Source organism: Condylura cristata, unplaced genomic scaffold, assembly GCF_000260355.1.
Source record: "Condylura cristata isolate star-nosed mole 26May11 unplaced genomic scaffold, ConCri1.0 scaffold00008, whole genome shotgun sequence".
NCBI classification, from domain to species: Eukaryota; Metazoa; Chordata; class Mammalia; order Eulipotyphla; family Talpidae; genus Condylura; species Condylura cristata.
The window spans coordinates 9515398-9531684 of NW_004567109.1; the positions used below are offsets into that span (position 1 = coordinate 9515398).

At 44.0% G+C, this 16287-nt stretch overlaps 1 protein-coding gene across 1 annotated transcript in view; it reads left to right on the forward strand.

Moving 5' to 3' along the window:
- Positions 1-1514, forward strand: part of CDC42 (cell division cycle 42) — a 40152-nt gene extending 38638 nt beyond the window's left edge. The window contains exon 6 of the mRNA XM_004678580.2: positions 31-1514. Coding sequence (XP_004678637.1) covers positions 31-120 — 90 coding nt within the window. The 3' untranslated portion in view covers positions 121-1514. The remainder of the gene's footprint in view (positions 1-30) is intronic.
- The last annotated feature ends 14773 nt before the right edge of the window (positions 1515-16287 follow it).

A 16287-nucleotide genomic window follows, 5' to 3' on the forward strand; every position in this document is an offset into this window, starting at 1 on the left:
TGCCCGTTTTTTCTTTCTACCCCTTTTCAGAAAGGCCTAAAGAATGTATTTGACGAAGCAATATTGGCTGCCTTGGAGCCCCCAGAACCGAAGAAGAGCCGCAGGTGTGTGCTGCTATGAACATCTCTCCAGAGCCCTTTCTGCACAGCTGATGTCGGCATCATACTAAAAGCAATGTTTAAATCAAACTAAAGATTAAAAATTAAAATTCGTTTTTGCAATAATGACACATGCCCTGCGCCCACCCACAAGCACTTGTGTGAGACAAAGCCTGTGGAGGCCCCGCCCCCTCTCAGTACTAGTTAATTTTGAGTAATTGTGTATTGTCAGAAAAGTGATCAGTACTAAGTTTTGTTGTCTTAAAAAAAAATTTTTTTTGTTTGTTTAAAAGCAGATCTGCTTTTGATGACTCTGTAACAGACTAATTCGGATTACTGAGGCTGCTCCCGGGTTCCACTCCTGAGAGTAATCTGGGATATCTAGGTTTCCCCCTTCTTTCCTTTTATTTTTTTTTTTTTTTGGGGGGGGAGTGTGTGTGGGTTTGTTTTTATTTAGTCATTTTTATTTTAATTCATTAACTATTGGATAGCCCTTAAGGGGAGGAGGTTGGAATCTACATTCCACTTCCTAGATCTAGTTTAGAAAACATGTCCCCCACCTGGTGCTCTTAGGAAGGAGCTGAGTAAAATGCCTCATTTAATAACAGACTCCTTTTTGAAAGTTGCCTTTTCTCTCCACCCTCGAGTAGGTTCAGTATTTGATAAAACTCGAACGTGGATGGAACCTGTCTTGCCCCTCCTCTTTTCTAGGACGCACTATACATGTGACTGTGACTGTCAAGGAAATTTGTTTGCCAATTGATTTTTTTTTTTGAAGTTTATTTCCAACTTCTTTCACTGATAAATGAAGAAAAGTATTGCACCTTCGAAATATACCAAATGAATTGAGTAAATAATTAAAACAAAATTTCCTCCCCCGTCATTGTCTTATATGCTTAGCATAGACGTGTAAGCTAACAGTGTGTGTGCTAGTCCTAGAACACAGCTGAAGACCTGGTATATGGAGGAAACGTGAGGGTGGTGCTGGAAGACAGATGTCTGTGGAATGATTCACATCCTCTTTCAAATAATGAGGATGGACACTGCTTCATTAAGAAGCTGGGGATGGGGTGGGGGTGGGGAGAACACTTAACAACATGGGGACCAGTCAGGGAAATCCCCTTACTTCTGTTTTGTGTGTGAGGAACCCTAGAGCAGCTTGCATGGGCGCTCTAATTTAATAAAAACCACGGGGAGAGTCTTTTGAAGACTCTTATTAAGTGTTAATAGGGATTTTATCAGTTTATTTTGGTTGCAATTTTCCAATTTTTAAAAGTGTTTATTTAGGTAATCTTTTCCACCTTCCCCAAGTTCCAAGTCTGTAGATTCATTAGTGTTGAACCAATGCTTTCTCATGTCTCATTTCTTTGTATATGCATTCTTTTAAGTTGTATTAAACAAACAAAAAACCCTTCACTAGCCCGCCTGAGGGTTGTTATTTTCTCTTCGCCTCTTACGTTTTAGATATTTAAGAATGGGACCTTGACTCTTACTAACACATTTCTAACATTTCAGGATAAGATCTTAAATCCTCTTTATTTTTGTGTATTTGGTTATCTGGCATTCAGTGACATCATGTTTTTCCTTCCATTTATTCAAGTTGTACTTTCTCCCTTAAGTTTGGCAGGTAGCCTAGAAACTTCTTCCATGAAATACTAAGTAGGTTTATAACAGTTGTCAGTAAAGAAATGTTCAGGAAGCTCTCATGTTGGAAGGAAATGTCAGCACACCTCAAATCCATAGATGAGTTGGGATGCAGCCAGTTTTCCTGCAGGTTTTCAGCTTGATAGCTAGTTACTAACTGGAGGCAGTGTTGAGCTGCAGGATATTTACAAACTTTCCAGGTATTGTCAAAATGCTTCCAGTTAGGAGAACCACTGGTCCCAGTGGTTATATACTTCTATCAGATTTTGGAGTTAACATTTTATATATATATGGGATGTTTTTGTTTTTTTTTTTTTAAATGGCAGGAATAATTTGCTTACTTTACAGGTCTTTATACAGGTAAATGTGAGAATCATAGAAACTAAATCCAGATAGTTGAATCAGTATAGCCTTATTTTGATAGTTTCCACTTGGAATCATCTGGTTTGCTTCCATGCCATGCTAGAGTTAAATTATTGGTTGTTTGAAAAGGACTTAGAAGGAGACAAAGCTAAACTTAACCATTTTAACCAATACATCTATCTAGGAAGAGATAACTGGATGGTGTTGTGAGACGTTGGGAAGCAGGGGGTGTGTGTCCTTAGTTATTAGTGGTATATGGCGTCAGCGTGCTTATGATGATGTGTTCCTGACCTAGAGCAGTGTTTCCCACATGAGAAATGAGAAATACTCATTGGTGGGATGTTATTTCAGCAGTTAACAAAGGAAAGTAGATTGCATGGTTTAATTAGCCACATGTTAGAGCAAGTGTGACAGAGGTATTGACTGAAGCTCACATTTTCTGATTAAATATTTACAGTTTGGCTTCCAGATACCAGAAGAACATGGGTGGCAGATGGATGAAGCTGACATTATTGTCTGCTTAAATATTGTTTTCTGTTTGATTTAACAAGCTTGTTTGTTGTCCTGGCTTTTTGAGTGACACTGCCCAGAGAGTATGGGGTGGAGCTTGGGAAAGGGTCATTTAAAACAGCCCTCAGCAGACTTGGTTTGTGGCAAGATTTCCAGTCTGTAGGCCAATAGAACACTAATAAATTGCTGACTTTCTAAAATTCCAATACTTAATTGAGGGCTTTAGAAATTGGTTCTAAATTTGTTAGATTTAAACCCTTAAGAACTAACTTTTATGCTAATAGAAGGGAGTATATTCTAAGGAAGAGAGGATTATGGTATGAAAGGAAAAATTGCAGTATTTTCTTTATTCTAAGGTGCATTATGGTATGAAAGGAAAAATTGCAGTATTTCCTTTATTCTAAGGTGCATTTTTCTTTAAAAAAAAAAAGTTTGGAGGAGGGGATACCACACTTACATGCAATTGAGGACTATTGCTATAATCCAAACGTCTTTAATTTTTCACACCTATCATGCCATGAATTCATAGAGTAGGGGTTCCTGGCAGCCTGGGCTCCTTCCCTCAGGTCTCACAGTGTGCTGCCCTGGCTGCAGCAGGCTGGCACTGCAGAACCCAAGCACCTTTTGCTTTCCTTTTTTCTGATCATTTACTCTCACATGTTTCAGGAAGCTGTCTCAGCTCTTAGAGTGCTTAATATGCTCAATAGGAACACTGATTCTCTGGGCAAAAATCTTACCCTGGTGTGTTTACTGCAGTGCTAGCTGCATGCTGGCTAATATAGATGTTTCTTGTTTTGCTGTGGTAATGTGTGGGGCATCCTTTGTGAACTGCCCATTGCCTTGATGTCTACAATATCATCTTTCTTGTAGATTTCGTGTATATGTGACCAAGCAAAAACTGGTCCATGTTTTCTAACAGGCCTGGAGAACACAGTCTTTCCCTTTGTGTCAGTCATTTTGGTGGTTTACTGGAGGGTGGTAGTGCCGCCCGAAAGGAAAAGGCTTTCCTCACATTTTCATGTTATAATCAGAATACACCTTAAGATACTCCAGCATATATCTTAAGATAAAGATATGTGTAGGATACGTGTACACTTAATGTATTAATTAGTACTTCATTGTTCTTTAGAGCTGTTAGTCTTAACTTCATAGAATGGATAAAATAATGTTTCTGTTACATTTGGACTATGTTTTTTCTCCCCTGTGGTTTGATGTTATTAGTGCTTATTTGATGTGGGGGCTGAGTGCTAAGAAACTGCAGGACACAAGGAGGATTGGAACTCATTCCCGGCTAGGTACAACTAAGCCTGGTACTCTGTATTAGACTGGAAATTTGATTTATAATCATATGGACAAGGGGCTTATCTCTCTCAACAGAAGATCACAACTTCATTATCCTTCAGGAAAGGCTAATCTCTTCATGGCTAGGGTATCTGAGTGTTAGTGAAGGGAATAGCTTTAAATCACAACTAATTTAGCTCTTGTTTTCTGTAAGCTGTATACTGAGCTGCTTCAATCTTGGAGATAACTACACAGAATAAGAAGACCTCACTGTATTATTTTCTTTCCAGGACTGCTTAAATACTCTTGAATCTTCCCCCCACCCCTACTCCCAAGCCCTTTTTAAAAGTCTTATTAACTGTGATACATTACATAAACCACCTAGTGACTTACTACAATAAGCATTTTTTTTTTTTACTTACGGGTACTGTTGGGCTTTGCACCAGCTTTCAGCTCTGTTTGGCTCCATGTTTTTCATTCTGGACTCCAGCTCCAGAGAGCATAGCTACCTGAGAATGAACTTTTCATAGTGAGCCTGGTCAGCCAAAGATGATGGCAAGGCAAGTATGTAAAATTTCTTGGGTTTAGTTTTGTGGTTGATTCTATATGGCCAAGCCCCAAGTCTCTGTCCATTCATTCATATTCATGAATGAATGCTGTATTTTTTATTTGTTTTTTAGCATCTAATAGGCTCTGAGGATATAGCGGATAATAAATGTGGGCTCCTGATGCTTAGTTAGAATTTTCCATACATTTTTGATACTTGACTTCTTGAATGACCAAGTAGTCTCATCGTACTTAGAATGGGTCTCGAAAATAAGTCTTGTTGCTGTGTGCATGTTCGTGACACAACATGCGTCAGCACTTTTTCCAGATTGGACATGGAGAAACTAGAGAACGACAGTCATAACTGCCCTTGGCAGGCACCTTGTCTCCAAGCTGCTTTATGTGTAAAAATAATGGTGTACTTAGTCATCACTGTGGTAAAAATGCAAGTCAGGCAGCAGTTGGTCAGTAGTGAGAAGCTTCAAATTAATCTCCTGAGATTCTGTATCAGTAGACAGAGTGGAACCTGGGAGTCAGTGTAACTCTTTAACTCCCCAGGTAGAGAACTTTGACGATATTTTGGGACTCCTCAGAGTGAATGTTCCTAGGGACTGGGCCACGTCTCACAGGCCTTGGAGAGAGGGTTTGGGCAACACAAATTTAAAAAAAATAAATTTTTAAGGGGCAGCACTTCGGAGCTTATCATACTATTTTAATGTCCCATCAGATTTGAGATCATTTATATTTGAATTTTAGAATAATTTTGGATTACAAGTTTTTTTTTTATCTGTTTGAGGGAAAATATTTTCCAAACTTGTGGTCCCAAACATTCAGGTCTTTCCTCAGTCAGAAAGGTTTATAAAGTTCATGGTCATATAATTTTATTGGCGAAGAGGTACTAAAATAGTTTGGATAGACTTCTAAGTAATTACTTAGGCAGCAGTTTGAGAGTAGGCTGGTATTTGAGTTGTGTCCATCAGCTCCAGTGTCCTAACTCAAAGCAGAATGCAGGCAAAGGCTGAATGTACCATACACGTTTCACTGGAGATAAAAATCCGTCCCACTTCTCTCAGGAATGTTCTGATAGCTGCAGAACGTACACGGCCAAATTCCAAATAGTATGAGTTTGTACTCAAAATGAATGTGAAGCTGAAACGATTCCAACAGACTCAGTTGGACTTCTAGGAGATGATGTTGCTTGGTAAGTTAAAAACAAGGTTACTTTGTTCCTCTGCTGCTGCTGTCCCCTCTTCCGTTGTAATTTGTCAGACTTTTGGGCAGGGCGGAAGCCAGAATCTGGTTTAATTTCCTCTTCTGTCAGTGAATACATAGTTCAGGTAGATTGGCTTTTAAGTATGAGTGGCTGAACAGGTGCTCTGCAAATAGTAGCAGTGTCTGTGCACTGACTTGATACTGATGAGTTAATCTTTATTGGGAAGGATGTTTCGGTTTGTGTGTTTCGGTTCGTGGTTTAGATGTGAGGCGATGCAGTCAAGTGGCCAGTCTTCTCAGAGGCAGGGAACTGTGAGGGGCTGCTTTTGTAGGTTTGCAGAGATTCAGTGCTTTGGACCCATGAACCCATTATAACCCCAGGATCTTGTGTTATTGTAGGTGGAGAAGTGTGTACCAGTATCTTGCTGTCTCTTGTGCTTACTTTAAACAGTTATTGGGCTGTGTTTAAACTCTGTTCCCTCACATATTTCTACTGTGGGGATAGCCTCATGACTGGATTATTGAGATTTGCTCCCCCTAGTGGTGAATTTAAGTTAAAACTGGCGGTTGAATTCGGGGTTCACTGTATCTAGTATCTGAATATCACTTGTGGGGTGACTGAAGGGTGGGAAGAATGTGGTGAACTAGAAAGGAATAAAATCTGAGTCATTACACTGGTGTATTGGGGAGATTTCTCAGTTATCTAGAAGAGGTTGTTGAGAGTTTGAGAATTTGTAGTCAAAATTTTAAAGTTCGAGATGTCTGCTATGGGAAGTAATTGTCTTGAGTATTGACTCCAACTTTCTGTGTGATCCTTGTTAAGTCAGTGAGTGTTCATAAATTCCATTTGTTTCATCTGTAAATTAAGAATAATGATGACATCTACATTTCATGGGCGAGTGTGAGGATTAAGTGAGATTGTTGAGAACTGTTTTATATAAGCACAAAAGCACTATGCAAACACTAGCAGTTAACAGGTTTACATTGCAGTATGAAGAATTTGGGTTGTGAATAAAGTGGTACTTACTGATACCATTGTGGCATGCTTGAGGGAGATTTTATGTTTAGTAATAATAGGAATTCAGATTTAGTATTTATAGAATGAGGTTGTTAGAACTCAAGATAGCTCAGCACTTTAAGAAAAACCGAAGACCCAGAGATAGGGTTCCATCAAGCTGTTTAATTTTGTAAAAGCATAGTTCCTTTTCTCTAAAGATTCTAGCTAGGTCCTTCATTTCTGGAATTGCTTTGTTTTTTGGGGGGGACCCCCTCAAAGGCAATGGAGGAAACCTTTATCTTGGCAGTTTCTCCTTTGACCCAGAATTATTACCAGGACTAGTTGTCTTAGATTTACCAGTTATCTGAAGCTGGCATGAGGATCTTGCCCATCCAAGCCAATTTATGAATATCAGGGATAAGAATTGTTCAGAAAACTTTATTAAGAACTATAAATCTCCCAAATGTTTATGTGAAACCATTTTAGCAGATGTGTGTGTATTGTTGAAAGGTCCATTATGATATAACAGGATGGATAAGGATAGTTCTGGGAAAAACCAAAGTGAGAGGAAGTTATTGAATATACCAGGAAAAAGAAATCATGCTTAGTTGTGTATGTAGAGTATGTGTGCGGGAGGGGGGCGAAAAGGAAGTCAGGAGAGCCTTCTTGAAAAAGCAGTATTTTAATTGTATATTCAAAGTTGGGCCCGATTTGGACATGTAAAAATACCTAGGGGGTAGGTAGGGTATCCGGTGCTCAAGTGCAGATTTTTAGGTGAAAGAAATATAAACAAAGATGAAATACTCAGCAGGTTTGGCGAGTAGCCAGGGACTGTACTTGTAGTGGGAGGAAAACCAGCACAGAAGGCCCCATAAATAAATGAGATTAGGTCCATTCTGAGGGGTTCTGCTCCTCTTGCTGAGGATCATAAAAGATGCAGAACACAGTTGTTGGTGAAATAATAGTTATTTACTGAGCACTTATTGTTTGCTTTGCACTGAGTTAAGCCCACAATGGCCACACTTAGTCCTCTTAACAGCACTGAGAGAACACTACAAGTATTGTCATTGTCCAGAGAAGGACTCTGAGACACTACAATTGCTTACTATCTCAAGCTGGAGTTGGAATTCAGGCAAAGAACTTTAGGCAGGGAACTTTAACCTGTTCCTTGTATGCTCTTCTGTGAAATGGAGAAAAGCTAGATTTACCTTGCCTGGGAGTTGTCAGGGTTAAAGTTGTCAGTGTTTGTCAAGCACTTAGCATAGCGCTTGGTGGGTCTTTGGCAGTAAATGGGGTGGGTTGAAACTACCATCACCATCACTGGCTCATGTCAGACCAGGACACAGCCCTGCTGTTTGCTGGGTCTTAGGCTGATATATGAGTGAGGGCCCCTCATCCATCTGCTAGGAAGAGGGTAAGACTTGGTGAGTTTGGGAGTGCATCATACTCTCCTTTATACCTCACCACTGACTAGCTCTTTGATAGAGATCGACTTTTGTCTGAGCTCCAGACCCACCATGGAGCCTCAGGAACCGACCTACTGGAACTCTTGTGCAAAATTTTGCAGAACTCCCCCAGCCTGATGGAAAAGGGATTTTGGTCTTGATTCTGAAGTTTGTCCTCCCCAAAGGACTGTCCCTTTATTCAAGACTTGAGGCTTCACAGTTGTGTTGATGTTAGGGAGTTTGGCGCTTTTCTCGGCAGCTTGTGAAAGGTGGTCAGGCACCTGTGAATTCTTCACTTGCCTCATGTGAGAATGACTTCATCTGCAGATTTGAGTTTGTGGTTATCTCATCCGCTGCTATAAAATTCTCTCATCTGAGATGACAGTTTATTTCCAGATCAGTGTTTCCTTCTTCTGAGCCCTGGTAGATGCAGTGTGATGAGTAGTGTCATGTTGCTTTGAGTTTATAGCATGGTGTTTGGTGTCCTCTGTTTCTGCTCTGTTAGTGTTCCCACTGCTGGACAAAGCTCTGAATGGGCAGTTGGAGAGAGCCCCTTTAGAAACAGAAAAGGTATCATTGGAAACAAGCAGCTGTGACTGAAGCGAGCCCAGTAGTTCTGCTTCCCACACTGCTGCCTTGTTCCCGATGTAAATACACACACTGTGCGCTCTTGTGGGCTCCCTAGGACTCTGCCCACAGATTTGAACAGTGGTTGGGGTCATCAGTCTAAGACCTTTTTGCTTTTGATGGGAAGTAGAAATCAGTAAAACCTGTATGTTGAGTTTCAAGAAGACTTAGATTTATATAGATATATGTGAGAGGGTCTAAAAGATTAGTTCACCCTACAGCATTTTGTATATTGCATCTAGTAAGGCCTGACTTGATTTTTGCTTGTGTAGGATACAGTTCCTTAACAGTGGCAGACACTGGGGATACAGTAAGATCCAGGCATTAAAATAGCCAGCAGTGCAGCTATATATCCCTTTGCAGATAACACTCTTGAGAGTAGCCTTCATACTCTATTACAGCTTATATAAAATAGGTAGAATATTTGCAGCTGATCATTGTGTTTCAGGAGTCAGTTCTACATAGAACTTTCTAATTGTTAAGAGGGGCATTTCTGGGTGAGTCATAGGAAAAGCATGCATAATTTGGAGTAGGTGCACCTCTGTTTGAATCAGAATCTGTCAGTTATTGGGTGTGTTTGAGTAGACGACTTGAGTTGTGAAGTTTTGATTATCAATTGAGCCACGCAATACTTGCTAACCTTTTGTGGAATTGTCAGAAGGATTAAGGATCATGCATCTTCAGCCCTCTGTGAATGCTCAGACAGACAATAGGAAAGAGATGGCTCTGTTAGGGGGTTCTCATAAAGGAGTATCCAATTTTATGATATAAGTGAACTCGAGAGGTAAACCTCTCAGTGTGACTTACTGTTGCTTTGACTGTTATTCATTTGAGGAATATTTATATTGAGGTGTGTGACTAAGGCAGTGATTGAGAATGTAAACTTAACCTGCCATGTGGTCTTGGGCATATCTTTCTGTGTTCTTGTGGGAATGATGATAAACCTACCTTGTAAGGTTGTTGTGAGAATTAGATGAATTAGTGTGTGCAATGACTAGAATAATATTTGGTGGTTCCAGTTAGCTCTCGTTTGTTTGTCTCAAAGGGAGTTGATTGGAGATTTGAGCCTCAGGAAGCCTGTGCTGGTGGCAGGTATGTTGGAGTAGAGCATTTCCTGGAAACTGTTTAATATTTCTGCTCCATTTATTCGCTGCCCATAGTGATTGAGACCACAGTTCCTTTTTCTTTTAGTAATATCATAGTTTATTTTTACATCATTCTGTGCCTCCTTCCATCTCAGTTGCAATCCCCGTGGGCTTGCTATTACCAAATCACCCATGAGGTCACAGTTCTTAATACTGCATGTCTGTAGAGTCTCTTAGTGAGGTGCATGGTACCCCACCAACAGACTATATTGTGAATTCCCTTTACCCACACACTCATTCAGTCATTTGTTTGCTAACGTATTTAACAGATAACCCTTCATGCTTCTCATGAGCCAGGTGGTCAGATCAAAATTCCTTACGTTTGTAGAATCCATCATTTTCAAGGTGGAAGGCAGACAAATGAAATGTGTGGCAAGTCAGCATCTTAAGTGCCATGAAAAAATATGAAAGCAGGTGCCTCCAAAGGCCCATCAGGTGCAGATCCATAGATTGTAGGGTTATGAAAAGGAGATCCCAAAACAGTGACTGTAAAGAAAAAACCCTTCTCAAAATTTAGGTTTTGTTTATTTATTTGGAACTCCAAGCATTTTAAAGAGCTAGAAGATTTCAGATTGTTATTTCCCTCTGATTTAATTATGCACACAAGAACAGGGGTAGAGGCCAGAGGTATAGGGGATTAGAGGATCCATCAGAGACAGTGGGGAGCAGAACAGGCAGATTGACTGAAATACACTGCTGAGGGGAGCAGCGGGCAGGACAGGAGAGGTCTGCTGTGCCATGTGGGTCAGTTCCCTGACTGGGGAGATAACTTGTGGTGCAGTGGCAGCAGATAGCTTCATAGTGTGTGCTTTAACCCCTTGTGCACCTGGGATGTTTGTGTGCGTGAGTGTGTGGAGGGAGAGTGGGGGGGAGGGTCTCCTGATTTTTAATTTTCTTGAAAATCAGTTATCTTGGAAGTATTTTAAACGTCTTAGGAGTTTCAAAACTAGGCTGACAAGTCCCAGTTGAGTCATGAGAAAGAGACCGGGGGGTGCACATGCCTTGAGAGGGGGGCTGCTGATGCAGCGGTGGTGATGGGACTGAGAGCTGAGTGAGGGGCTGGGCAGAATGCTGGAGCCATGCTTTAGGACCCCTGTGGGGAGGGAGGGCAGCTGGAGGTGGGCTGCACCTGCTCTGCTCTCTCCTGGAGTCAGTGGGTGTGGTTCTGTTGGGGTGCTTCAGTAAGAAGAGAGGGTATCCCTCTTGGAAGCAGATGGCACTCAGAATGTGGGGGGAGAACATGGAACAAAGTATTCAGACAGTCTTTGATGGGATTAATACCAGGTTGAATTGTTTCAGGCCAATTTATCAGTGCTAGGAGTGATAGCTTCAGCTAGAAAGACAACTTGGAAGGGATTTTGGAGGTTATTTCGACCAGTCTCACTTTTCAGGAGCTTGTTAGGGAGGAGGGAGTAAGTACAGGTTTTGAGAGATAATTCACTTACTATGCAGTTCACTTCTTTAAAATACACCACACTGTGATTTAGTCACAGAGTTGAATGGCTGTGAGGATACATTTAAAACATTTTCTTCACTACAGAAAGAAACCGTGTGCCTTTTATCTATCACCTCCAAATATCCACCCCTAAGTAACCACTGATTTACTCTCCATTGCTACAAATTGCCTATTCACATACGGAATCATACAGTGTGTGGTCTTTTATGACTGGCTTCTTTCACGTAGCATCAGTTTTCTGTGGCCACTCTATGGCCACTGTATTTAATCAGTTGATCGCCTCTTTGTCTCTACCTTTTATCTCTTAGGCATGATGCTCCTATAAGTATTCATGTGTTCATTTTTGTGTGGCCTCTTAATTTTCAGGTGGAGAAGTGGAGTGGGATGATTTGTTCAATTCTCATTGCTGTGTCTAGTGTATTGTGGGGCCAGAGGAGACTGTAGCCATCTTCTTGACAGGATGTTAACTGAGGAACTTGGAATACCTAGCGGTTTGTAGAGGAACTGAGATTAGTTTTGGACTTTCTCTTCCCCAGGAGGAGTGATAAATGGCTGGAGAATGAACTAAGGTGTCTCATTTTCCACTGATCCTCCAATTCTGGAGAAATGACTTGCTGAAAGCCTTCTTGAAAAATGGATTGAATATCTATTAAGTACCCATTAATCTTACTCTGTAGGCATTGTTATTTGCAGAGTTGTGAAGCTTAGCAGTAACGTAGGTGAAGCACCAAGTGTAATACTTGGCTGTCTAAGTGGCACCACTATTTCGGAAGGTACCAGGAGCCAAGGAAAATGGCCTCAAGGTGAACCTGTCATTCTCCTGAGTGGCCACTAGGTGGCAGAGAAGCAGCAGGAAGAGTCTGGTTGGTTGTGCATCTGGAACTTTGCAAGGTTTCTTGAGTTTTTGCCTTTGTCATTGTCACTGGGAAGAGGGAGTAAACTTTCAGATTCCTGGCTGAAGAGCCTACTGTACACAGTGGCCATCACCCACACTTAATCACCTGACTTCCAGTTCTGAGAACCCTCCAGAGCCCGCAGTGTTCCCATTTCTCTCCTATGGGTAATAAATTGTTGCCATTTCCCTAGAAATGAAATCACCTGCCTTTCTGTGGCTCTTCAGTCAAGCATCAGCCTTCATTCCCACCTTGTTCTCAATTGGCTCATGAACCAAGTCTTGTTACCCATTCTGTCTTCAGGATCTTGTAAGCCAAGTCATACTCTGGTCTTTATAGACATGTTCTGTCCCGAGAAGCAGCAGCAGCAGCAGCATATAGTGGCCCACGGGGCAGGATGAAATGCCAGGATGTGGGTTAGGGGCTGAAGGGAATTGGCTTATGTTGGAGGAGGTTTGGGTTGGCTGGAAGGGGTACAGGCATAAATGCCTCTTGAAAGCTTGTACTGGGGCTGTTAGACCACACAGCCTCCTTGTGCTCCTACAGTTCTGAATTTACTTGGCCAGAATGGGTCAGTGAGGGAACGGGGATGTTTAGCTTTCCCTGGGCCATTTGGAAAGACTTCTGTTGTGTGGTTTTTCCAAGCCCCCCTTTGCTCCCAAGGAGAAAGTTGTATATCTGATAGAATTGAGGCACCTTGCTTTGCAGAGGCTGGCGAGCAGAGAATGGTAAAAGCAGGTAGGTAGGATCTCATTGGAGGCCGGGATTGGCCTTGAAAGGTCATGTTGTTCATATCCTTGCCTGTAAGCAGATGAATGTTTGAATTAGGGGAAGTGGATCTTAGACCAAGAGGACCTTGGGTAGGCCTGAGGCCCAAACACACTTTGGCCACTCTTCCTGGGCCTGGCCTTTCCGTTTATTGGTGGCCGGTTGGCTCTGTTCTCATGTCTGTCACCTTTTCTTAACCTGTGTGCGAGCCTCTCCTGGTATCAAGCAGGGCATGGTGCACAGGGTGAGCCCAGCTGTTCCTGACAAAAGAAAGGCAGGGAGAAAGGAAATCAGGACTGTGAATGAAACCAGCGGGGAAACTTGCAGGCAGCTGTAGCCCCGTGTTTCCGAAGCTGCTGCTGGGAGGTTCGTGTTCACCTTCATAGCCTCTGAGGCAAGCAGGACTGGTGTTTGTTGTGAGTGAGGATGCCCATTTCAAAGGGAGCTCCTGTAAGAGGTCACAGATTAAACTGTAGTCTTTGGGTCCTAAGTCCAGTGCTCCTCTGCTCAGGTCTTCTCTGTGATGGCGGTTCTTTCCCCCCAGTGGTTCTGAGGTTAGGAAAGCTAGAGCTGCGTTCCACTCACAGAGTGCTTCTGGGGCTGTCTTCTCACCTTGTCTCCACTGTCTGTGGAAGCTACTCTCTCTTGGGGCAGACTGTTGCTATCGATTGGTCAGATTGAGGTAGAAGTGACTCAGGGAAGACCAGTCTGGCAACTGCTCTTTTGGCTTCCAGACTAAGGAGTCAGGGTTTTGCTCCCTCCCTACAAGTTTCCCTGTCATAGAAGTTTTAGCCTTCCCCTGTTAAAGGGTAACCTCCTATCTCCTTTTGGGGTTGAGTGGCTGGATATTAGGGATGAAGGTATCTTAAAAAAGGAGGGGAGAGTTTCAGAGCTACCTCAGTGTGGCAGGTCTGGAATCATACATGTTGGCCTGAAACCCATCTGTGCTTTCGAGTTGCTGTCACTTTGGACAAGTCCGTTTACTTCTCGGCCGCCTCATCTCTAGAGTGGCATAGTTCTGTGCTGCAGGCTGATGAGTACGAGATCGTCCCGCGCAAGTGCTTTGCACCCTGCTGCTGTGGTCTCCTGTTTGCGGCCATGGGGTGGGCCCATGACTGCCTTCTGCTCTAGGAGCTAAGAGCAGGAACCAGGGCCCGGGCCTGGTTCTTGGGAATCTCACCCCAGGGGCTATAGGATCTGATGCATTTGTACTTTCCCAGGAGAAGGGGGAGGATGTCTTTAAACTTCTTGCTGGCTGCTGGGCCCTGGGACAAAGGGGAGACAAGCCCCAGGGCTGAGACAATCATGTCTTTATTATCTCAGATGTCTCAGGCCTGTCCCCCGCCTGGAGATATATGGCCGGGAAGGCTAACTCCATGGCCTCGGCGCGAGTCCAGGTCCCAGGAATGTCTGGCTGTTTTATAGCAAACAGGATCACGCACAACAGCCCAGCGTCCAGGCATCTCCGCCCCTGCAGGCTCATTCTCTCTGCCAGCTTGTAAAACAGTGGGACCTACAGCAGTGTGACACAGGCCCCATGCCTCTTGGGGACCCAGCAGCCTGGCACAGGGCAGTAATCCTGGGCATTGGCGAAGCCATCCAAGGCTCTGGGCACAGGGCCAGCAGCACAGGTCTGGTCATACCCAGGGACCAGACTACATTTTGCCTGGCGCAGCTCTCACTTGTGAGCCATGAGCTCTCCTGACTCTAGCCTGCTCCTCTCTCTCTGACCTCTGGAGAGTAGCTGCAGGGAGCACCACTCAACAACGTTTGTTTATAGATGCACTTGGCACGGGAAGGGGAGGCCCGCAGCAAAGAGTCCTTGAGTTCCAACTCCCAGCTGCTCCCAGGTGCTGGGGAGCCTTCCTCTGTGGGCCCCAAAGAAACGAGTCCATACTGTTGTCTTTGGCCGGCCTCAGGCACTCGGAGATGAGGGGACCAGGAGACCATGGGTCAGATGACTGTCCAGGGCGTCATAACAAAGCCACATGAGCTGGCGCTCCAGGGAGGCCTTGTGCAGGGGCTGGTGGTGGTGGTGGTAGGCCCAGGCCAGGCTCTCTGGGCTCTGAAAAAGCAGTGGGGTTGTGCAGTCCAGGGACTGTAGTGGATGGAGATGGCTCATCCTACTGTCCTGGCTCCTTTGTTCTGGAGAAGATAGCCACAGAGCTGTACTGTTTTAGAGCTTTGCTGCGAGGATCTGTATTTGCTCCTGGCTACATCAGCCCGGCGGCCAGTCTGCCTGCCCTCAGCAGCTGGTTGCACGGCATTTGTCTCAGAGGTGGCACCTCTGTTCTGTGACATTAATTCAGAACAGAGAAGCAGAACAGCAGAAGATTCAGATCCCACCCTGAAGGGTCCTTGGGGGCTGTGGGTAGCTGAGGGTCCAGATGAACAAGCAGGTAGCACCATGCACTACGCATCTGAGGGGAAGTGCAGGTTGATAAAGCTCTGCCAAGCTGAAGTTGGGTGCCCACCCTGAAACATTGGCTCAGTGGCGCAGGCTCTGGTGAGAGGATGGCGGTGGGAACACGCTCAAGTGTTAGCAGTAGTGACAGCTGATGTTACCTGCTTTACTTTCACAATAGCCTGATCTGACTGTTGAGTTACAGAGAGAGGGAGAGAGCTGGGGTAGCTGACTGCAGAGCTTTTAACCACGGGCTCCTCTCCCAAGGGAGTGCAGGCTGTTAGAATCACCAGTGGGTAAATGGCGTATATAATTTGAAGTGCTTATTTTACTCGCGGCATTTTACTTTGAACTGTCAGAACTGGCAAAGCAAAGGGTTTGTGTCTCAGAGGCGGGGGGCATCCTGCTGGACGAACTGGACGGAGTTCTGACCCATGAAGACAAGCTGAGGGAGTAACCTGCCTTTCCCTCACCGTGCTGGGGGCCTCCTAGCAAACTGAATCCCCTGTGGTTGCCAGTAGGCACCCACGCAGCCTGGACACTGGGCGCCAGGTGCCAGTCTGAGCCTATCCTAGATGCTGAGAAGAGGGCATATGGGGTGCTGTGAGCAAATGTGTGGTGGTAATAACTTTCCAGGTGGGAAGGGGAGAGTGCAGGTCCCCTTCAGAAGTGAAGGGACAGGAGCTCGGTGATTGGACACCTCACAGATTGGTTCACAAAGCTCCCCCTCTGGAAGCCTCTGAGAGTGTAAATGGGGAAGCTGAGGTCAGCCAGCAAGGAAGAGGCCTTGAAGAGTTTTGCTCCCAGAGCTATGTGGCTTCAGCTCTCAGGTTTTTTCCACCACGTCGTGCTTGTTTTGCAGAGCTCTTCTCAAGTCCCTTTCCTCACCCCTTGTGAT